This window comes from Pongo pygmaeus, chromosome 8, assembly GCF_028885625.2.
Source record: "Pongo pygmaeus isolate AG05252 chromosome 8, NHGRI_mPonPyg2-v2.0_pri, whole genome shotgun sequence".
In the NCBI taxonomy this organism is placed as follows: domain Eukaryota; kingdom Metazoa; phylum Chordata; class Mammalia; order Primates; family Hominidae; genus Pongo; species Pongo pygmaeus.
Window position 1 is genome coordinate 93,477,989 of NC_072381.2, and position 24,290 is coordinate 93,502,278.

General features: G+C 35.1%; 1 protein-coding gene and 1 long non-coding RNA gene across 6 annotated transcripts in view; one reads left to right on the forward strand and one right to left on the reverse strand.

The window, feature by feature from the left end:
• The window catches only part of LOC129006213 (uncharacterized), a 90,898-nt gene extending 77,363 nt beyond the window's left edge, over positions 1 to 13,535 (forward strand). For both annotated transcript variants that reach the window (XR_008491947.2, XR_008491946.1), the window contains exon 4: positions 12,300 to 13,535. This is a non-coding gene — a long non-coding RNA (uncharacterized LOC129006213). The remainder of the gene's footprint in view (positions 1 to 12,299) is intronic.
• The window catches only part of RNLS (renalase, FAD dependent amine oxidase), a 314,882-nt gene that overhangs the window by 89,431 nt on the left and 201,161 nt on the right, over positions 1 to 24,290 (reverse strand). For all 4 annotated transcript variants that reach the window (XM_054435661.2, XM_054435659.2, XM_054435658.2 and 1 more), the window contains exon 5: positions 640 to 813. In XM_054435661.2, coding sequence (XP_054291636.1) covers positions 640 to 813 — 174 coding nt within the window. The remainder of the gene's footprint in view (positions 1 to 639; positions 814 to 24,290) is intronic.

Consider the following 24,290-nt stretch of genomic DNA (forward strand, 5'->3'; position numbering starts at 1 on the left):
AAAAGGAATCAGTTATATTTTTCTTACAATTCAAATCTAATTTTTATAACTATCTTCAACAAAAAGGGTGGAGTGTAGATTCATCACATTCTAGTAAAGCTCTCATAAAACATTTTACCCGTTACATTGTTTATAAAGTAAATTTACCATTTTTCCCCAGATAAAATGTAAATAAACAATAAAATTATATTGAAATGAAGGATTTTCATAACATAGTAAAATTCTCCTTTAATTTCTAGCCGAGGGAGTGGAAGAGCAGCACTTACCAAATTAAAAAAAAATACCCAAACCAAACAAACAAAAACAAACTTCACCAAGAAACAAATGAGAGATACATTTGCATATAGATGCATCCATATTAAAGCAATAGAACTTGGGCCATTTTGAAATCTTAAACCTTCTGACACTATTTTCATGAACTCAGTAATATAAACCATGTGGTGAATGAAATTCTGAAAAACTTTGCTGGTTTCACTGTGTATTTTATTACTGGCCAAATGTGACATTAAATTTTATCCCCTGTGGCTTGGAGTTAAATGCTTGCTCTGTTCAGAATGGCAACACTCAATTAAACAGCATTTTTCATGATCTACGCCCACCATTGTTACTGTATTTAAGGGAAATAATGGGGGTACTGACCTATATTGCGCTTCTTATTATCAATGGAGATGAAGCGTATGCAGGGATTACTGGTGATGTACTGCCCAGCCCAAGGGACATCAATATTCGTGCCAGCTTCATAAAACAGGCCCAGAGCATATCGAGAGGAGTAGCTCACAGCCTCCAGTTGCTGCCTTTGGCATTCACTAATTACTGTGGAAGAAAAAATAAAAGGCATCAAACTTAAAAATATCATCTTTCCTTTTAGCACATCAAATATAAAATTCCTTTAAACCAGTTACAACAGCTTCCACCAACTCCATCTCACTTACAATGAATTTTGAAAGGTAATGTAAAATAGCACCAGCTCTAATTTCTTTTTGGAATAATTATTAACTTTGGCACATTGTTTTTATCAAGCTGAAGGTCCACATTCTTTGGAATGGCGTTCAAGGTTCTCAAAATCTGGCTCCATATTGCTTTTCTAGTCTGGTATCCCAGTCCTCGGACTCTCTGGCCACATTATAGATTCCATATACTGACCCCTTACTACAAGTTAGGGTATTTGCTATATACTTGACATAAGCATTTCACTCTATCATAACAGTTTTAAAAGGTAGAGTATTATTTCCAAGTTACAGATGAGGAGGCTGATGCTCCATCTGTTATGACCTCTTCAATTGTTCCATGGATACAAGGGGGGAATAACACACACGGGTCTGTTGGGGATGGGGGCATTGGGGAGGGACAGCATCAGGATGAAGAGCTAATGGATGCTGGGCTTAATACCTAGGTGATGGGATGATCTGTGCAGCAAACCACCATGGCACATGATTACCTATGTAACAAACCTGAGCATCCTGCACATGTACACCTGAACTTAAAAGTTGCAGAACACAAACTGCTACACACACACACACACACACACACACGCACACAAATTGTTCCATGTCATAGAGTGATTTGTTTGCCTGTCATCTTTCTGCCAGTGGATTATAATAGCTCCTTAAGCAGAAGGACCATACCTTAGTCATCTTTGTTTATAGGTCCTACCCTACTCATTACAAGCACACCAAAGATGAAACTTTAAAGGGACAGAAAGGCAAACACAGACATGCAAAGAAATAATGTCTGTGTCAACTTCTTCACAAAAGAAGTTGAAATGTAGGAAGTAAATAATAGGAAAAGCCTGGAAAAGGAATTGAGCAGGTTTAAGTTCAAATCCTGACTCTCCACTTACCAGATATGTGACACTGGTCAAACTACTTAATTGCTTTGATTATAGTTCTCTTGTCTATACTGGCAATAATAGTACAGAATGCATTATTCTGTTGTGAGGATTATATGAAATAATGCATAGCACAGTGCTTGGCATATAATAAGTGTTCATTAAATAGTAACTTTTTCTACTATAGATAGAAAAAATATTTAGGAAAGTCGGACAAGAAAAAATACTTACGAAAATGGGACAATGTTCCATCCTGAGGTGGGAAAAGAAGACATTTCTTCTACTTTTTACTTTCTATCTCCAATACCCCTACCTTTAAGGTCTCAGGGAGCTGCTTGTTTATGTATGTACAACATTAATAGTTTAGGTTTCAGAGAAGGTCATAGTTCTGTTCTGCCTTAGGAAGGCTCATTCAGACATGGAACATATGGGAAATTCTCATTTAATTGGGGTAAAATATCCTAATCTACAACAGTAGGGATAAGCGAACCTCAAGGATGAGGGGGAACCTTTAGTTAAATCTTACAGAAGTGGCTTTAGGAGGTAGAGAGAGGCAGGAAAGGGATTCAATAAATTATTACAGCACAGTAATAATCCTATACATTATTTCAGCTACAAAACATTTTTAGAACTATGACCTCATTTAGTCTTCACAAAAGTCATCCTCATTTTACATCCCCAGGAAGGTGAGATTCAGATTGGTTAACTAACCTGCTTTAGGTTACACAGCTTCCAAGTTGCGTGGTCAGGATGAAGCCAGAGCTCCCCCATTGGAGTTACACATATATTCTTACTACCCTATACTTTCCTCTGCTCATCTGCAAGTCTGAGTTTCAGAATAAACTTTGACATTGCTTTCTCCTGTGACATTAATGGCTATTTTATATTCATAAGTAAAAGCCATATTTCCCTTTAACCATAATTTTCTGCCTTATTAAAAGCTGTAACTACTTGATGAACGAATGATCTGACATTGGCCTCATTACACTCAATGAATTTGGAACTTTATTTTTTAATTTAATCTTTTTTTTAAAGTTATGGCTTGATATTATAGTTACTGTTTTCTAAGAGGGAGGAGGTGAAACATATTAATGCTAGCCGCTGAGCACATAATAACTGTTTCCCATTTTTTAAATTAAAAAAAAAAACCAACCAAACAAAATTGTGTAGTTAGCTACTTAGTAACTGAAAGGGCCTAAAACTTTTATTTTTTTAACCAACACTGAAGGATCAATAGGTTGACAACCAAATTGGTCCTCTCCCCACCCCTCTTTTTGCTAGCTTTTAGACAAAGTGCCAAGTGGTAAATCCCACTAGGTAGCCCTTTGAAAAGGTAATTGATATCTATATAGAAACAGCAATTAACCTTACACACCCTTGTCTATTCCAGGGGCTCTACAATTCATTCTGATAACAGGGAGGTGAGACTTCTGACTGAAACAATCTCAATTTCTGGACATTCACTGACAAAAACTTTGTCTTCAGAGCCTTAAAAGTTTTTTATTCTTGCAATGTGGGCAGGATCTTAAAAAAATGTCTTACTTTGTTTAAAAAAGTTTCTAGTGCAAAATGCTAAAGAAACCAGCCCTAGGTCCCACATATTTTGGCAAGCAAAACAATAGATTCTTTCTTATCATGTTTTCAAATAGAACAAATGACCACAAATCAAGGCTTATATAAAAAGGCCCAATTCCAATATAATAAATCTTTACCTGGCTGTCATCCTCATTTAATTCTCAGCCAATAGGATTATATAATCCAATAGGATTATATAACCCACAAACACACACATACACACACACACATACGTATATGTAAGATATGTTATATTATATATATTATATATAACGTTATATAACATATCTTACACATACATAATATAAAATATATTTTATGACTATGAGTAAAATGGCTAAAAATTGTAGTGAACAGAGTAGTTCACATGCACACTTTCATTAATGAGGAAAATTGTTCTTATTTCATTCTCCTTGTGCCAGTGTCTTTGTGTGCATGAGTGGGTTTGTGGGAGGTGAAGAGCAGAGGGAGAAAAAGAGAGAGAAGAGGAGGGTGAGAGAGAGGAACAGAAGACCTGACTGTACTCCTGAATAACACTGAGTAAGTAATTTCATTTTCTTTGCTTCCTCATGTAATTTTATTCTCTTAGTTTCCAAACCTATAAAAGAAGGCTAATAATACATATTCTGCCTATTTTCTACATTTTTGGGTGACAATCAAATCAATCTATTCATCCAGCCAGCCAGCCAGCCATCCATCCATCCATCCATCCATCCATCCATCCATCCATCCATCCATCCATCCATCCATTATGCCATGCACTTTTCTAGACGTGAAGGCTGTAAAACAGAAAGATAAAGTCCCTGCTCTCCTGTAGCCTACATACTCGTGGCAGAAAGGCCATTATAAATAAATAATCAAGTAAATGGTATGTCAGTTGGTGATAAGAGCTATAAGGAAAAATAAAGCAGGTAAAGGGATACATAACAGGTTTGAGGGAGGCTATTTTATATAGACTGTCAGGGATATGTGTTACCTCTGAGGATTTTACTTGGATTGACACGGGAACCTACTACTCATTATGAGCCAAGGACAGACATGGCATGCCTTCTGTCTTAAAATTCTCATTCTGGCTACTGGTGAAGATACAGGGGTGCAAGAGTGGAACTGGGGCAAGCAGCTATTGCAGAAGTCTTAGATTAGAGACAACAGTAGAGGAAGCCAGAAGTGGCTACAGTTTGGATGAAATATATAGGTGTGTGTGTTTGTGTGTGTGTGTGTGTGTGAAGATGTGTATATACTCTTAAATAAAAAATATGAGAGGCTATTGATTTGGGCGAAGATCTTGCACTAGGTCCCAATAGACCAACCTAAACTGGAGTCACTCATGCTAATGTTCCTGATCACCAAACCAAAACCTAAGCTGTTTACTTGCAAGATCTGACCTGAGAGATTAGGGGAGAAAGTAAGTTTTCTGAAGAAAAAAAAAAAAAAAAAAAAGGAAATCCACAGCAACCAATTAAAAGGGCCCAGTCAACCTGAGCTGAGCGGGCATAATAACCAAGTCCCATCTGCTTTAATCCATACAAGGAGAGTAACCTTTAGTAACCTGATGTTAACCAATTTACCTTTTGCACTAGATGTTTCCTTGTTCCTGCTCAAGTTGCCTTACAAGAACCAACTCATGGCCAGTGGAGCTCTCTATGAAACCAATTCACTGGCCATGACTTCATGGCCAGTAGAGCTCTTGTCTATTTTATAGACTGGATGCTGTCTGGTTCATGAATTGCTAATAAAAGTCAACTAACTCATTAAAACTTCATTTGTTGAAATGTTGTCATTTCACATACATGCACACAATATATGTATACATCAATATATAATAGGTATAATGTACATTTTAATAGAGGTTTAACATACATAGAGAAAATTATGCCTTGATGAATTCTCATAAAGTGAACACACCTGTAAAACCGGCAGCCAGATCAAGAAACAGAGCATTACCAGAACCCCAGAAGCTACCTTCTGCTCCTTTTCCAGGCACTCTCTTCCTGCTGCAGGTAATCAGTAATCCTAAATTCCAACATCAAAGATTACTTTAGCTGTTTTTGAACTTTACATAAACAGAATGATATGGTATATATTTTTTGTGTCTGGCTTCTTTCACTCAATATTATGTTTGTTATATAAATGTTGTTAGATGTAGTTGTAGTTAATTAATTCTCATTGTGGGACAGTATTGCTTATACGTATATTCTACAAGTTACTTATCCATTCCACTGTTGATGAACATTGGGATTGTTTGTAGATTTTGGTTATTACATATTTAATGTGAAGAACATACGTACGTGATTCTCTAGTACTGGAATTCTGGAATCATGGAGCTCACATAATTCAGCTTTAGTAAATACTGCCAAGTGGTTTTCTAAAGTGATTGTACCAGTTTGTACTTCCACCAGTTGTGTATGAAAGCTGAGTTGCTCCACATTGTTGCCAGAATTGGCTACTATCTGTCTTTTTAATCTGGGATGTAGAGATACTATTACATTGTGGTTTTAATTTGTATTCCATGGTGACTAATATTTGAAAATCCTTCCATGTTTGTCATTCATATATGCTTTTGTCACCGCCTGTTCAAATCTTTGCGCATTTTTCTTTTGGGCTGTCTTTTTCTTATTGTGATACAGGAGTTCTTTATGTATTGTGGATATGAATCTTAAATATGAATTTACTTAAAACTTCTTTCCTGAGTGGCCTGCCTTTTAACCCTCTTAATAGTATGATTTGATGAATAGAATTTTAATTTTAATATAGTCTAACTTATTTTTTTCATTTATAGTTAACACTTCTGTGTCCTGCTTAAGATGTTTTTGCCAATAGCCTACTTCAAGATCATAAAGATGTTTTCTTACGGGTTTTTTTTTTTTTCCTGAAAGCTTTATTAGTTTACATTTCATGAGATTTTGGATATATTTTAAAGTAATAGGCAGCCAGGATTCCTACTGGCTTTGAAAGGTGGTGTGAGGGAAAGTGACCAAATATATCGAATGCTACTTCCCCTCATCCACCCTAGTTTAATAAACAATAGCTTTATTATCCTATTATTTTGGAAATTACAATATAAAAATAAGACACTATATTGTAAGCAACTTGAGGCAAAGACTGTGCTTCATGAGCTTTGTATGTCCAGGTCCCAGGACAGTGACTAGTGCAACAATGGCATTCAATAAATATTAATGAATATATCCTCATTTCAGAAAATTTGGCAAGTAGGCAAGGATATAAAGAAGGAAAAGGTAAAAATATCACCATATTTTCATTATTCTGATAAACAAGTAACATTTTGATATTTTTCCTTTAGTATTATGATTTTTTTCTCTAAACGTGGTTGTGATCACATTGTACATATAATTTTGCATACTGAATTTCTGCTTACCATAAGACCAAAAGCCCTCATTGTAAATATTTTAATGCCTCTATAATATTTGATGGAATGTATGTTGCATAATTTGGTTAATCATTTTATTAATGTTGAACATTCATTTCCTTTTTCCCTTTATAATTAACACTATTATGCACATCTTTGTGCAGATTTTTATCTATGTTTCCAATTACTTCCTTAAAATAGATATTGAAAGTGGAATTAGAATTACTGTTAAATAGATTTTCAGGAACACTATACCAATTTATAATTTCTACTAATGGTATACAAAAGACCCATTTCACTGTATTCCTTGCTTATATTAAGTAATTTTTGTTACTTGCTAGGAAAAATAGATCTCGCTTTGGTTCTAATATAGTAAGACTAAACATTCTTCATATGACTAAAAGCCCATATATATTTTCCCTTTTGCAAACAATCTGTTCATGTCATTTTGCTAACTGGTCTATTAGATTCTTCATGTTATTAAATTGATTTCTATTAATGGGTGATATAGGCATTCTAAATTTACTGTATGTTATAAAATTTTTCCTGTTTACTTTTTAGTATTGCATATATTATAATATTTACATGGATAATCAGTTTCTTTCTTCCCTCCCCATGACTCTTCTTTCTTTGAACAGAGACAAGAAGTCTATTTATGCTGGTTATTCTTGCTCTCCCATGTCCATTCCTTGCCCTTCTCTGCTTTGATCTGTGCCCAGGGAGACTGGCCCCTTTATGGGCTGAATTCCCTAGAGTTCTGGTTTCTGGAAGGTTTTGGTCAATTGGTGACATAGGCAGGGGATTCTCAGGTAGGAGACAGAGGCTGGGATATTGATTCCTCCTGTTCCTTCCTGCTTTGCCAGGTGTTGGCAATGGTGAGCTCCTTTACAGCTAAAGTTCCTTTCAGGTGGCTCTTCTCCCCTGGTTCCAACTCTCATGGGGCATTGGTAACCTTTTCTTCCCTCACCCATTTAGGCCTAGGAGTAGTAATGGCTTCCTGCTGTTACTAGTTCCTAGGTGCCACAACATCCCTGGCTGGCTGCCTTAACCGTGCCCACTGTTTTGTAAATACTCCTTCCTTATATTCTTTTTTTGGAGACAGAATCTCACTCTGTTGCCTAGGATGGAGTGCCGAGGTACAATCTTTGCTCACTGCAACCTCCGCCTCCTGGGTTCAAGCTATTCTCCTGCCTCATCCTCCCAAGTAACTGGGATTACAGGCACATGCCACACACCTGGCTAATTTTGCGGGTGTGTGTGTATTTTTAGCAGAGACGGGATTTCACCATGTTGGCCAGGCTGGTTTTGAACTCCTGACCTCAAATGATCCACCCGCTCGGCCTCCCAAAGTGTTGGGATTACAGGCATGAGCCAGTGTGCCCAGCCTCTTAAATTCTTTACATAAAACTCTTTCACATATACCATCTATTTCTTGCTGGGACCCTGACTGAAACAATATTTAACTATATTTTCATCTCGCTGCTTCTAGGAAAGCACTCTGAAGCCAAGTAGAAACATTACACTCTTAGGCAGTAGTAGAGATCAACCTCTTAAAACCAAATCCATGGGCTCAGGAGTATGGTTAAGAATATTTTGCAATTTATAAAGGTCTATTTTTTCATACGTAAATAAGGTACTGCTTTCAGATGCATTTCTCTTCACATTATACTGACTTTGGGGGCATGATTATGAAGATTTTAATGTTAATAGTAAAATAAACACTTTTTTAAAGCGTATCATGGTATTTATTACCAATATTATAGTTATTAGTAAATGCTGCTCACATTGATACTTGGTACTCAAAGCCTTTAAGCTCCCACCAGAAGTTTTGTTGTTTACAGCCAATTAGAGAAGATCGCCAATTTCCTGATTTACCACCATATATAAAGCATTTTAGCTCAGGGACAGCTGAAGTTAGGAAGCCAATTTGTATTATAACTAAGTTCTGATCAAGGAAACAGCTCTTAATTTAGTTACTACCTTTATTTTTTATGGTGAATTCCAAGAATGCCAAGAAATGTTGTGCACAAATTCAACTCCTTACATTAGACCATCTAGCTTTGTGGGCTTTGTGGGTACACAAGGACAATAGTATCTTAGCCAGAATAGCTGGTTCCTCTTGACTCAAAGTGGCTGTAGAAATAGTGCTGAAAGTTCCATTTTCCATAAACAGTTCTTCTAGCAGACCAGAAGAGTTTGAAATTTTACCACTCATGAGTCACTCCTTTCCTATAAAAGCACAGAATCAGTCTTGTTTCACTTCACCTGGAATAAATTGAATGTTAACTTGGACTCTATAGGTATAGAAGTCATTAAGGCTAGAAGCACAGTTTTAGAAATAGTCTTGGCAAGCAATAAATCTAAAGTTTATTGGTGACAGACTTCAGCAGTTATATCTATGTGGGATTTCCCTGAGGAAATATTTCTTTCATCCTGAGAAGCATCTCTGGAGTCAGAAAAATTTGGGTTTGAATTCTGTTTCTGACATTTATCTGTGTGACATTGGTCGAGCTACTTAATCCCTCTAAGCATCTGTTTTCCTGTAAAATAAGAGTAATAATACTGCCTGCCTTAAAGATTATTAAGAAAATTAAACAAGATAATAGTAAGTGTTTAACACAATACCTAGCACATAACAAGTGTATTGCAAAAATCCAACATGACCGTACTTGATTTTAAAAACCTTCAGCGGTGTCTATGTGTATATCACACTTTAGAAACGTTTTAAAAAAGCCTTTAGAGGTGGCATCCTAATATTCAAGCATATCAGGACGATACTAAATCAAAGACATGTCTTTGTCTAGTAAAGTGCATGGCTACACTTCACTTTTCAGAGTAGAGAATAAAAACAAAACAAAACTTTATGGAGTATTAAGAATGTCAAAAGTATTTCGGGCAATAATTTTTGAAAAATTAACGTACATTGTGGAATTCTTTGGTTATCTTTCTACTTTAGAAGGCGGAAAGTTCAAAGATTTGTCTTTGGAAATTAATGAAAACCAAATTTTGGATCATTACTCTAGCATTATATTTTTTAATCTTAATCCTACCTCACAATTGTATAAAAATAAACGGCACCAAAGAAGTGGCTTTCTCTGTATTGCCTTCTGCTCACTTGAGATTATTTTTTGGCAAACATTTAGGATTAAGCTGTTTTTACACTCGTGTTTATGGAGAATGCTAATCATTACCTGAATACAAATCATGACTTGAATACACTGCCTAACAGGTAAATTCTGCCTAGTTACGCATAGCTGGCTTTTTTTGGAAGTTGTCAGAAGGAAAGCATTGGTGTTATAGCACAATAAAGTTCATATCTAGCAAGAGAAAGTCATCTTAATGCTTCCCAAATTGTGTGGGACCCTAACAATCAATGCATTAAGTGGCATTTAAAAGGAAAGAAAAGAACATAAAGACACTTGAAGTTTCTAAAACATAATAATACTTAACAGATCATGACTTTTGTTCCCATAGGATAAAAATAAACAAGGCACTTTTTTAGAAGCAAGTTCTTCACCTTCTGTGATTAAACAGGTGATCCTGCCATACTGGGGGCAGATGTCATGCCAAAAGGCCTTTGCAGTACTGTAAAGGCTCAAACTGTTAGTGTGTTACCACTATTTGTGATTAATCAGGTCTCCTCCCCTCTCCCCCTGGCAATCAGGGAGCATTTTCTAATCCCTGCTGATTCCCTATCTCTTTAATCATAAAGAACAATCTGTCAAGGAAAAAAGGATTTTCTCTCTAGTCCCTGCTTTACTGCCTTTTGCCACTCTGTCCCAGCAGCCATTGTAAAAGAGTATTTAGCTATGTAGATGTGACTGTAGCTGGTTTTTCATAAAATCTTATGACTTTCTCCCAATCATATGAAGTCTGCTGCTTTACAAACTACCCACTCTTCTCTTTATCCAGAGGTCCTGTGAAACCGAAATGACATTCAATCGTTTCTATAGCAACATGTTCTAAGCATGGGATTAGAAAAAAATGAACATTTTTAAATGCAGGAACTGTTTTCTGAAAGCAAGAAAGATTAGTTAACTCAAGCAACATTATTGTAGGCCTACTATGCATCCAGCACTATGCTAATCACTATAAAAAATCTCTCAACCACTTAGCAGAGTCTAGAATTAATTTTGGACTGACACGTAAAATAATTTCACTCTAGTTATTATCAGTTTGATCCTTGGGAATCTTCTCTTTGGATTTCAAAATCTAAACGTATTTGGCGTTCTTGTTTTCTTTACAGAACACATACACTAAGTGCAAACCACAGTAATATGGTTGGAAAATGCTTTCCTTATTTCCATGCATTCTAAACTTTTTAGACTATTATGCCATCATTCTTTTTGTTGGGAAAAATGCTGAGTTTCAGATGGGCAAGAACAAGAAAATAAAACATTGTGTGTGCTATTATACAAAATGTCACAGAATATCATACATATTTTACAGCCACTCTTCCCAGCCTATCCATCTAATTACTTTATGGCCATGCCATTCATGAGCAATATAGTCATTCTAAAATCCATAACAATAAAAACTTTATTACATGTCACCTCATATTTTTATACAGATATATATTTTTACATTTATGGCTGGAGATACTTTATACCAAGGCAATGACTTGGAGAATTAATATTCTAATTAAAAAGTTTTATAGTTTTGGAAATCAGAAAGCACTGTTTGCAAACACCTGAAATCTGTGGTATTGAAGCAAAACATCAGAATCTGGTGGTATAAGCTCTAGGACACTCAAAAATATGTTCATTTTGTACTTTGCAGATCCACTAGCTTCTTTTCTGTTTACATAATAACAACTCTTCACAAAGCTTAGCTAAAGCCAAAGCAAATAAACTAAACTTGGGAATAAAAAGTGTAAGAGGCAACAGCCTTCATCTTGTGGAAGCCTACAGCATTTTATTTATTTTAAAATTATGCTTTCATAACTAACAAAAATCTCAATTTGATGAAAAGCACAATTATTTTTGATCTTCATATCAGCCTAGCATTTCTTTGCAAATTATTTTTTATCTTCATATCAGTCTACCATTTCTTTGCAATGTTTTAAAAGTTAATTTTATTAATGTACTGGTGTTCACACATTAGTAAAATATTGTTCATTTTTCTTGGTTATCTTTGTTTCCATATTATTATCTTTGTTTTGTTTCCATAATATGAAAATGGGTGATTGAAATAGGTTTCAATCATTTTCCCCTATTTCCTACCTGAGATTTACGTCACTGCAAATGCTGAACCTGAAAAATTTGATGATGGAGGTTATCTTTAACTAAACACTTCATTTCTGACCCTCAGCAAAAGACTGTGTGTGTATGTATAAATAACTGTATAATAATATAATGTGATGTACAAATTTATATCACTGAGCTTCAGTTAGCCCCATCTGTTAAGTAGAAGTATGACCTACCTTAAAGGGCTGTTATGAAGATTAGAAAATTAGAAATTTTATATATTAATATATAGCTGACACAAAATAGGGGCAAAAAATAATAACAATTATTGTTATTGTTGCAGGAAAAGAGCTCAATAAAATGGCCTTAACTGGTATAAGAAGTTACAATTGTTAAAAGGAGATTCAGCTGTGATAGCAAAAGAGCAAGAAAATGAAAAAGTTGTCCTGGCTCATCTCTGGAAAGACATGAAATTTCATAGCCTCAAGGTGTTTGCTTCTGACCTATAACTTCAATTATAGACCAGATTATCCAAAAGTTCTCCTCATTAACCAGGTATCTGTTTTTACTAGGTGTCTGTTATTAATTAGAGTTAGTATATAATTTAATGCAATTAACCAAAGCACCTCTTATGCCTAGAACATAGCAGGTAGTTTACTTCTTTCTTATGACATATTCAAGACTATGGTTTTCCCATTTTTAGAGTCAAAAACATAAATTCCTCCTTTTGCTTTCCTGCCCTAACATACCCACCTCACACACTTGTTTACTCTTTGTTTGCAGGGAAATGTGTACATATGCTAGGGTGTGATCTCGATGATGAGACGACATATGGGACGTCATTCCATTATTTAAAGAACAAATTCCAAAGATCAAACTTTTCTCCCCACACTTGTGAGTGATACATGGGTCTTCTCAGGGACATTAAAATGGAGCCAGTCTCATTGATTTCATGGACATTTAGAATACAATTATTGAGCTGCCTGCTGAAATCTTTTCATACATATCTGGTTTCACCCTAGGTTATGAATATCCATGCAGACTATTTTTCCAAGCTTCTACGCAACTAACCTTGGCACTTACCCCCGGCTCAGGCAGCAAGCAAATTATTCTGGCTTGATGTCCATCTGATGGTTTACTCTTGCTACCTCCTATTCCCTACTATAACCACAAATGACCTCCTCCCCACTTGCTCTCATTCTTACCCAAAGTTTTCAGTTAACAGCTCACTACTAAGCCAGTTTCCTTCTTAAAGCATATATATCCTTTTAAAATTTCCAGTCGTTACTCTCTGTCTTCCTCATCAATTTCTTGTCCTGTTGTCACAAGATCTCTTCTTAGCTCACCAAATTATGTTCTCTTCCCTTTCTCTTTTATTCCATTTATGAACAAGACACCAACTTCTACCACAACAACAGAACAAAAAAACCCCTAGCTTCAAAGAGAACAAAAAAACCCCAAAATAAATTAAAAATGGCTTTAATGCTTAGAGTTGCAGGGACAAGAAAAACCACATTCTTTTAAAATGAAATTAGATGTCATAAAGGACTATGAACTAGTAAGAGTTCCCTGAAGTCCCCTTCAGAATCTCACAAAAGACTCCATCTCCTTCATCATCTGGCTTTTTGTTAATAACCAATGTCCAATATAAATAGAAACATTGCTTTGTTTCAATTATATTGCTCTTTCATTTGTGCAAATGGTAGTATTTCTATTGTATCAATGATAAACTTTTTCAGGCAAGCCTGAGATGGCAGATTACAACATTATTTCTATGGGAACACCCATTCCTAATTTGAAACAATCAGATTACCAACAGAGAGTTCATAAACTGAGAGCTGCCTGCAGTGAGAACTGATTTACACTCTGGTTTCTAATTTAGAAACAATTTCACTGTGCTAGTTTCTCCTTTTGCACAAAGATTTAGGATGGTGCAGTAGGGTAAGGAAAAATGGCTTCCCTTCAGTCTGCTAGGTTCTTTGACTGGGCTACAAATTAAATTGCCATAAAACAGATTAATAGGAGAAAATCATATTTAATAACATGTATGCATGGGAGTCCCACTAAATATGGGATTGGAAGAAGAAACAGATGATTGAAGTTTATATAGCATCCTGAGGTACAGAAAGGAGTAGGGGCTTGGCACTTCCAGGGGATGGTGGCAACACAAGCAATGGGCGGATAAGGGGAGACAATGTATGGTGAATCAATGGTTGTCTTATGCAGACATAAGATCTCTCATGTAATACAAGTTATCTGGGAGCAGCCCTCAGAAAAATAGGTGTTAATCTGTGGGGTCATGGTGTCCACCTCCAATCTCCTCTCCTGTGATCGAAGTTAATCTTCCTTGGTTGACAAGATTCCCAGGGAGGGGATTCATGACAATTTAGTTCCTTTTGGGGGGCTGTCTTTAGGAAGACTAAAGGGAGCTCAGAGGAAGCCTCTGCCGGCATCCACTGTTCCCCAAGTGTCCTCAGTTCAAAGCAATAAACATACCAATGTGTCATATTTTGGGGTGGCATTTCCTGAACCCCTTTAGTGAAAAAAGGAGAAAATAAGAATAGGCACCTCATAGAAAAATTTACCTCTATTTCAAATAATGCATATTGGGAAATTGAATTGAATGATGAAGCAAATAAAATATTTATTTCTTGTATGCAATATAGATGAGTCAATGTCGCTTTGAGAAATTTAACTTTTTAATTTGCTAACTTGGTGTTTGTATTTCATTAGCAATTGCAAATGAATATCATTCTCTTGCAAGTGTCAAAAAGATAATGTTGTGGGGAAAGCAGCTCCAACTATTACTCCGGCATGGCTGGAAAAAGCTTGCACTCTTCATTGTCTTTTTCTAGTCACTGAATCCCCGGCTTTATTTCTATGGTGGCAGGTATACCAAAATTAGAATGGGATTACACTCACATATCAGTATATACAGCAACCTGCCTGTGTGAAATATATGCAAATCTTCCCCTACATACCATGTAGTTAACTCTACAATGAACAATATATAAATATTGTGGGTAAAGTAAATCAATATAAAATCATACATTCACATTCACAATATTTTAAAAATATCAAAATGGTTTTGGCTAAGAACATAAAACATTTTATTTTTGGAAAAGGAAATCTGTTTTAATAGTCTTGTTAAAAATACTACCATATAAACTATGCACTTAAGATACAAAAAAACAGAGTAACACTTAACTTCATAAGAAATATCAAACCATTTATTATAAATTATTCATTAAACGTAGTGAATTATTTTATATGGGAAAATTCTCTTTGAAATAATATTTGTATGGCTTCCTAAAATCAGACAAGGTTAGCTACACTTGAGTTTCTTACTTTCTTGCATATAATTCAGAAATATTCTTTGAAAAGCTCAAATACAAGATAAGGTGTATTCTCCACATCTCTGTGTGTGTCGCATGCACGCATACACATTATATCCACATCCACACACACACACACGCACACATCCTTATTGTTATTTTCTTCTCATCTTCTAAATGTATTTATTTGACTCCCAGTAGAAGACAACTGTAAGCTACAGGGAAAAAATGCAATTAAATTTATGTTCAGAAGAGCATAAACAATGGGAATATGTTCTGAGAAATTCATCATTAGGTGATTTTGCATTATGTGAATATCATAGAGAGTACTTACACAAATATAGATAGTATAACCTACTACATATCTAGGCTATATGGTCTAGTGGATTGCTCCTAGGCTACAAATCTGTACAGATGTTACTGTACTGAATACTACAGGTGACTATAACACGTTACGTATTTGTGTATCTACACATAGAAAAGGTACAATAAAAATACAGTGTAGAAGATAAACAATGGTACATGTGTATGGACACTTAGGAGATTGCAGGACTGAAAGTTGCTGTGGGTGAGTCAGTGAGTGAATGGTGATTGAATGTGAAGGCCTAGGACATTGCTGTATCCTTCTGTAGACTTTATATGCACTGTACACATAGGCTACTCTAAATTTATTTTAACAAGTTTTCTTCAATAATAAATTAATCTTAGCTTCCTTAACATTTGTACTTTGTAAACATTATTTTTTTAAACTTTCTCTTTTGTAATAACACTTAGCTTAAAACACACATTGTATAGCTGTATGAAAATATTTTCTTTATATCCTTATTCTATAAATTTGTATTTTTTTTTTTTTTTACTTTTTAAGCTTTATCATTAAAAACGAAGACATAAACACACAGATTAGCTTAGGTATACACAGGGTCAGGGTCGTCAATATCACTGTCTTCCACCTCCCCGTACTGTCCCACTAGAAGGTCTTCAAGGGGCATTAACATACATGAAGCTGTTATCTCCTATAACAATGTCTTCTTTAGGAATACTTACTGAAGGAACTGCCTGAGGCCATTTTACAGCTAACTAAAAAAAAAAAAAATAAGTCTAAGAAGTACACTCTAAAATAATGATAAAAAATACGGTATTGGAGCTCAGAAAACAATACCTCAAAAGGAAGGCCTCAGAAGCAAAAGGTTCTCCCTGATCTTTTGCCATCCTGTTTCTGGCCACTTATTCTTTCTTAAGGCTGGCCATTGAAACTAGAATCCCTTCTTCCCAAGGCACGTCATAGAAACCAGAACCCTTTTCCCCAAAGCCAGCTTAAAAATATTACTTTAACTTAAAATAAAACTTTAAAATATTACTTTAACTCCCACCTCACCCCTGCCTTTCTGTATAAAAACTGGCCATAAAAAATTATCTCACCTACCTTGTTTGACTGTAGGTCATAAGACCCCCCATTCTAGAGAGGCTCCTGCCTCCTACCCAGAAGTAAGGAATGCTGCACAGAAAGGCTAGGAAGAATCTAAACAGACAGGCCTTACTGGGTTTTCCCACTCAGTCTATTAGCATTAGATCATATCCTTTTTGTCCAATCATATTTGCACATGCTATACATACTTTGTTGAACCAAAGTATAAAAATGGACTGTTTCCTTCATCTTTGTGTCTTCATTCTAAAGGCTCCCAACTCATGTAAAATTATAATAAAATAAATTTGTATTTGCCTTTTATTAATCTGCTTTTTTGTCAGTTGATTTCCATCAAACCTTCAGAGGGTGAAGGAGAAGTTTTCCCTGGGTCCCTACAATAGTATAGATAAATACACAAACCAGTAACATAGTCATTATTACCACTATAAACTATTATGTACTGTATATACTTGTATGTGCTATACTTTTATATGACTGGCAAAGCAATAGGTTTATTTACAGCAGCATCAACACAAACATATGAGTAATGCATTTTGCTCTGGCATTATGATGGCTACAACATCACGAGGTCATAGGAATTTTTCAGCTCCATTATAATCTTATAGGACCACTAGTGTCATTAACTGGAATGCTGTTATGTGGCACTTGACCATGTATGTTTTAATGTTGAAGAGTGAATTAAATTAATAACAGGGAATTTCTTTGCTTTGGTTTACTTAAATGTGAAAATGGATTGCTATTTAAACAGAGTGTACAAAATAAATACTTTTTTCATATTCTAGTAAAATGGCCAGTTTTAATAATATTTTGAACAAAAAAAATTCCCCCCAGACCAAGGTGTTTTTTATTTAATAGGGAAAAATAGTGCTAAAATTTCAAATGATTTTTTTCTTATCTTTCTTTCCTGTCACTCCTCTGGCTCTTTTTCCCAATGAATGAATGAACCTGGGAAGAATTATCAGTCTGATACATGGTAAGTGGTTTCTAGCTATTTAATATGCCTTTTCCTGATAACTAATTTGCCAGATAGATTTTCCAAAAATGGTTGCAACAATATCTCCCATCCCTGATTCTCTTCTTAAATATGACTTTGACAACTTTTCTATCAAGAGGTAGGGTCTATATCTCCTTCCCTTGAAACTAAGAGGGTCTGTGGTTAAGGCAGAACTGACACTCAGTGACTTTTGAGCTAAGTCATAAAAGATGATACAACTTACGGCTGGTTCTGACTCAATCTTGGAACTCAGCCATCATGTTGTGAAGAATCTCAGGACATTTACAGAGGCTTCATAGGTTTCTGGCAGACAGCTCCAGCTTACAATAGCATCAACCAAGAGACTTGTGAGTGAAGATGCCTCCTGAAGGTATCAGCCCCCAGCTGTCCAGTCCCCTCCCAGCTTTTGAGTCTTTCCAGCCGAGACCCCAGACACCAAGGCACAGAGACAAACATCTGCATTGCAACCTGTCCAAGATTCTGACCCACAGAGTTCTTGGTATAATATAATGATTGTTTTATGTCACTAAAGTTTGAAGTGGCTTGTCACATTGCAATAAAAAATTGCAACAATGAAGGAGGTTGATTATCTTTTCATGCTTATTGATCATTTGCATTTCTTCTGTGTACTGTCTATTCATAAATTTTGCCTGTTTGACTCTTGGGTTATTTGTCTTGCTCATATTTTCTGCATATTAATCCTACTTTTGTTACCTATATTGCAAATGTATTCAACCAGTTGCTTGCTAGGTAACAGAGAAGTTTGAGTTTTATGTATCCGTTCATTCTTTTCATTTTTTCATTTTTTAGTTTTGGGGTTTTGTGTCTTTTTTTTTTTTTTTTTTTTTTTTTTTTTTTTTTTTTGAGATGGAGTCTCTCTCTGTCGCCCAGGCTGGAGTGCAGTGGCGTGATCTCCGCTCACTGCAAGCTCCGCCTCCCGGTTTCATGCTGTTTTCCTGCCTCGGCCTCCTGAATAGCTGGGACCACAGACGCCCGCCACCATGCCCAGCTAATTTTTTTTTTTGTATTTTTTAGTAGAGACGGGGTTTCACCGTGTTAGCCAGGATGGTCTCGATCTCCTGACCTCGTGCTCCTCCAGCCTCGGCCTCCCGAAGTGCTGGGATTACAGGAGTGAGCCACTGTGCCCGGCCGGTTTTGTGTCTTTTTTAGAAAAAGACTTTCCCATTTGAAGATTATAAAAATATCCTATACTTTCTTCCAGCACTTTTATACCTTTTCTTATTCATCATAAGATCAATCTCTGACTCTATCTTGAATTTATTATTTTACATAGTATGGGACAGTGAAAATCTAACTCTTTTTAGATGGATAGTTGTCTCTGTACCATTTATTTAAATCATCCATTCTTTTTCCATTGATTTGAAATGCCTCCTTTATGAACTAAATTCTTAAATAAATATGTCTATTTCTAGACTGTCTATTCTGAACCATTAAACTGTTTGATCATTACTACAAAAGTGCCATTTTATTTTAATTTATATAGCTTTTTGATATGTTCTGATATCTGGTAGAACACATAGTATGGTCTAATTTTTCTTCCCCTAGAAATATCTTTGCAGATTTTAAGAATTTCATCTTTCAGATAAATTTCAGAATAAACTCGCCAAGTGCCTTGCTTGGCACTTAAGTCAAAGCCTTGCTTTGACTTAATAAATTAATGTGTAGCAAACTGACATATTTATTATGTCTTCTTGTATATTAACATGGTATATTTCCCCATATATCCAGGTCATTTTGTAGTTCCTTTAGCAAAGTTTTAGAAGTTTTCTTCATCTACTCATGTACAATTATTTTAGGCTTATTCCTAGGTAGTCTGTTGTTTTTATTATTCTTGTGGATAGTTTTTAAAAGATATAATATTTTCAAATTGGCCATTGCTGAAGTATAGTAAAACTACTGAATTATGTATATATTTGTATGTGTATTTACATATATACATATTAAAAATATTTTTTGTTTTTTATATTCAGCTTTTAAAAAATTCTTTTATTAGTGGTAATAGGCTTTCAGTTGATTCTCCTTGAATTTTCCCTCTAATTGTAGATGACCAACCCTTTGAATTATAGATTACACTAGGTTTCTGTGATTAAACAAATATTAAGATATATCAAACAGAGACAGTTTCAAAGTACAAATTATATATCACTTAAAAGTTTCTAAATTTTAGAAAAATTTTTATCAATGTTTTCTGAAATCTACTTTATACTTAGTTACCTAGAACAGAGGTTGGTAAACTACCATCCATGGGCCAAATCTGACCCCTGACTGGTTTTTTTATATCCCCCCAGCTGATATAATGGTCTTTAAATTTTTAAGTGATTGAAAAATACAAAAATAACAACATCTTTGGTACATACAAATTATATGAAGTTCAAATTTCAGTATCCATAAATAAAGTTTTATTGGAACCAGCCATGCTCATTCATATATATCTATTATCTATGATCACTTTCCTACTACAATGGCAGAGTAGAGTAGTTGTGACGTAGACTGTATATGTTGCTTTTATTGCTTTGCAGTGCTGCTGGGCACACTACAAATCATACTGACATAGTTATCATTTGTGTTTTACATGCCACATTGTACTGTGACATCTTATTATTTTTTAAATTGCCATTTCATACCTATCATCTCAAAACAGTAAAAGAAGAGAAAAGTGGACTTCAAATGACAGGTACAGTGGAGTGTAGATGACTGTTATCAAATTAGATGGCAAAGCATTGTGTTTATTGTGCATGACACTTTGGCTATGCTAAAAAAAAATACAATATATACAGGCATTTCTAGGTTAAACACTCATCACATTATTCTCAACTCACCAGTAACCAACAGTCATAGAAATAAAAAATTAAATTGAATATATCATCACAGTAGAATTTTTTCACAAAAATAAAAAGTGCAAATAACACTGCATCAAAAATAATTTTCTGAGTGGCTCATTTGTTTCCCAAGCAAGGAAAGCTATTTACTGAGGATGAATAAATTAAACTGTGTTTGATTATAGCAGTTGAATAAATTATCCAGATAGAACAAACCTGTTTAAGACTATTAGCTTTTTGGTGAGAACAGTTGCTTGAATAGTTGAGAATAGTGGAATCAATGGCAATTGTTGATTAAACGACAAGGCAAATAATTTTGAGTGGTTTTCCTTGCATCTTGATGAGTTGACAGATATAGCTGATACTACTCAGTTATTATTTATTTGAGGAGTCAATTCTGAGTCTACAGTGATTAAAGAATGAGCCTAATGAATAGTCTGCATTGTAAAACCATAGGTGACAACATTTCCAAAAAAACTGAGAGAACACAAATTCTGCACAACCTGAAGGGGAATCTTCTAAGATGTGTTCTAATAGATGGTGGTTAAAAATATTTATTTTTAAGCAGAAAAAGGGTTTAATTGTACCAATTCATATAGCTTTTCAAAATGTAAGGCATCTTAAACCTATAGTGACTCATTATATTATTCATCAGCAGGTGCTTTGTGGAAAATATTTAAATCCATCATGTGTAATTGAAACAGTAGTGTCAATGGTGATATTCATTTACTTTTGCGGACTTAACCATCATTAGTCCTGTAAATTTTTGTTAGAATAGAATCTGAATATTCTACTTCTCTATCACATGGCAGAAACAATTGCTAAGTAGTAGTAACATTTCATTATGATTTGTTTGAGCTCAGGGCCAAGATTGAAATTTTTATGAATGACATTCACCACTATCACCTACTATTATTGAATACTGAATAGTTTTGGAAATGAGCTTTCCTACAGACTGTTAATGTTTCTTTAAAAATTCAACCTAAAATTATTAGGCAAAACAGCACTTACAAGTGAAATTTATACTGTGGTAAAGTCATTTCAGTGACAACTAATGTTGTTTGAATCACATGTAATGTCAAACTGCTTTCTACATTTCCTGTGCTGTCAAAAGTTAAAACAAGAAGCAAGACCTCCATTTCCACACAAATGTGCAGCAGATATATTTTTTGAGTTCAAACTACAATTCCAGCAGTGGATTTTTTTGGACTTTGATGCAAGTGCAAATGAAATTTCCTTATTTCAAAATCCATTTAACTGTGCAATTGAGGAGCTTCCACCTACCCTTCAGCTGGAAGTAATTAATATAATGACATGCTAAAAGGCAAATACCAAGAGAAGAATCTAATAGAATTCTTTAAGTGCTTTTTAAGTAATGATTGTGCTAAATTAAAATCACATGTTCATCAACAGATATTAGTATTTGATAGTATCTATTTGTGTGAAAAGATATTTTCAAAGACAAAATATTTAAAGCCTCATTATGAATCAGCATTAACAGATGGGCATGGGCAATTGATTCTGATGATAGGAAATATTAACTTTGAACCCCAATTAAGTGAAATGTTGTCACTATCCCACAATAAAATAATTCAATTTTTCTCATCAGTAGACCTATATTATAGAAAATTATACTTAACTATTATTATCAAATATTCCATTTTTGTCAATAAAGATTTATAGAAATTTGTTTTCTATCTTGTCATGTAATTGCCCACATAATATCCTTGATTTTGACTCTTGGCCTAAAAAGTCTAACATATTTACTTTTTGGGTCTTAACAGAAAAATGTTGCCAATCCCTGAGGTAGACTATTCTCTTATGCCCTTTATTGTCAAAGGTGTCTACTAAAGATAATTCTCAAAATAATTTTATAAGTTCATGTTTGTTGAGTGCTTACTATGTGCAAAGCTGTTTAAGTTCAGAGACTTTCTCAAGGTCAAACACTGGTAAATGAATTAACCATTATTTAGATGGTTAACAATGATATAGATGGTACTGTAGTTATAATTCCCATTTTACACATGAAAAAACTTAGGCTCAGAGAGGTTAAGTAATTCCTCAAAGCCACACAACCTAGGCTTTGCAGCCAGGAAGATGAGATTAAATCATGGTTAATTCCCTTACCAGTGTATGACCTTGGGAAAGGCTGTGAACTTCAATTTCTCTACACTATAAATTGAAAATTACAGTACTGACTATATCATATGGTTAATTTAAACATTAGATTAATTACTATATAGAAAGCACTTAGAACAACTATAGCTCTAGTGTGGAGTAGTCAGAAATGGCCTGGAAGTACATTTTTAGTAAAGAGATTAATAAAATAGTTTATTAGGTACCAGGAGTTGATGGAGAACAGTTCCCAATTCAGCTGTCAATTTGAGCTTTTCACTTATGAAATCTATGCTATTGAGTTGATGTTTGTTAAGGAAAAGAACCTAATGTCTGATAAACAGGCAAAAATTAACGATTACATTTAAATGTGAATATTGCAGATGTACTAAGTAGTTGAGAAAGCCAGTTGGGGTCATAGTCACTTAGGCTTATACCTAGCTTTGCCTCCTTGTTAGCTGTGTGACCTTGGTCAAATCACTTAACCTTTCTGAGCTGAGGTACCCTCCTCTATAAAATGTGGATTTTAAGTAGGCTATTATACAGGATGATGTGAGGATTTTAAAAGACCATGCATCAAAAGTACCTAAGATGAAGCCTGATTTAAGAATGAGCTCAGCAAATGCCAGCTCATTTCCTTGGATTAGCCTTTCTACACTGATCCAAGGCTTGCAAGGCAAAGCAAAACTAAATAAAAACAAAATGAAGTTAAAAATTCCAAACAAAAAAACCAACTTGTTAATTGGGTGTTGGTGGATAAAAAGACTCTGAAAGTACATCCAGTCAAATTTGAATTTCAGGTAAACTATGAAATTATTTGTAGTATAAGTATATAAGTATGTAGTGTAAGTATCCCAAGCATTGCATGGGATATACTTACATTCAGTAAATTCTTCACTGTTTATTCAAAATTCCAATTTAACTGGATGTCAGGTATTTCTATTTATTAAACCTGGCAGCCTAGACATGGTAGAATTTAGTAAGCCTAGACATGACAGACTCCTGAATAGCCAAGGCACAGAATTCAAAAGAGTCAAATGTGTTTCCAACTTGCTAACTGCGAAAGCATCAAGGAAAAGGTTGACCCCACCCTCTCTGTCTCTGCCAAGCAAAGAGCCCAGATGGGAAACCCCAGGTGAGTGATTTAGCCTCCTGTGCATACTCTATGGGAGCCTGGTGCAGAGGTTGCTGGGAAAACCGTGGCAGCCTGCCCTAGGTTTTCCTTTGGGTGGGGCCCTGTGGTTATGGTGTGGTGACTCTTTGTCACGGTGCCCCTGCCACGCCCTGTTTAGTCCACCTGGTGGTTGGGGGTAGGGGAGAAGAGAGGTTACAGGCAGAAAAAAAGGGCTTATCAATGTAACATATTTCTTAGGTGGTTTGTGCATTGCTGTTTGGGCTTGCAAAACTTTAATTATTACTTTGATGCAGAGTGGCTGCAGATTGTCACTGCCAGGCCTGATTTAATAGCCTGTTTGCACAAAGTCCGACAGAGATTGCTTTTGTTGCACTTTCTAACAGCTCGTGATGGTGGCTTTTTTACGTTAAGGAGGAAACTCTGTGGTTAAACTGTAGCCTAGGTATTTTTAGAGCCGTTACCATGTTAACCGAAATTTCGTACATTTCA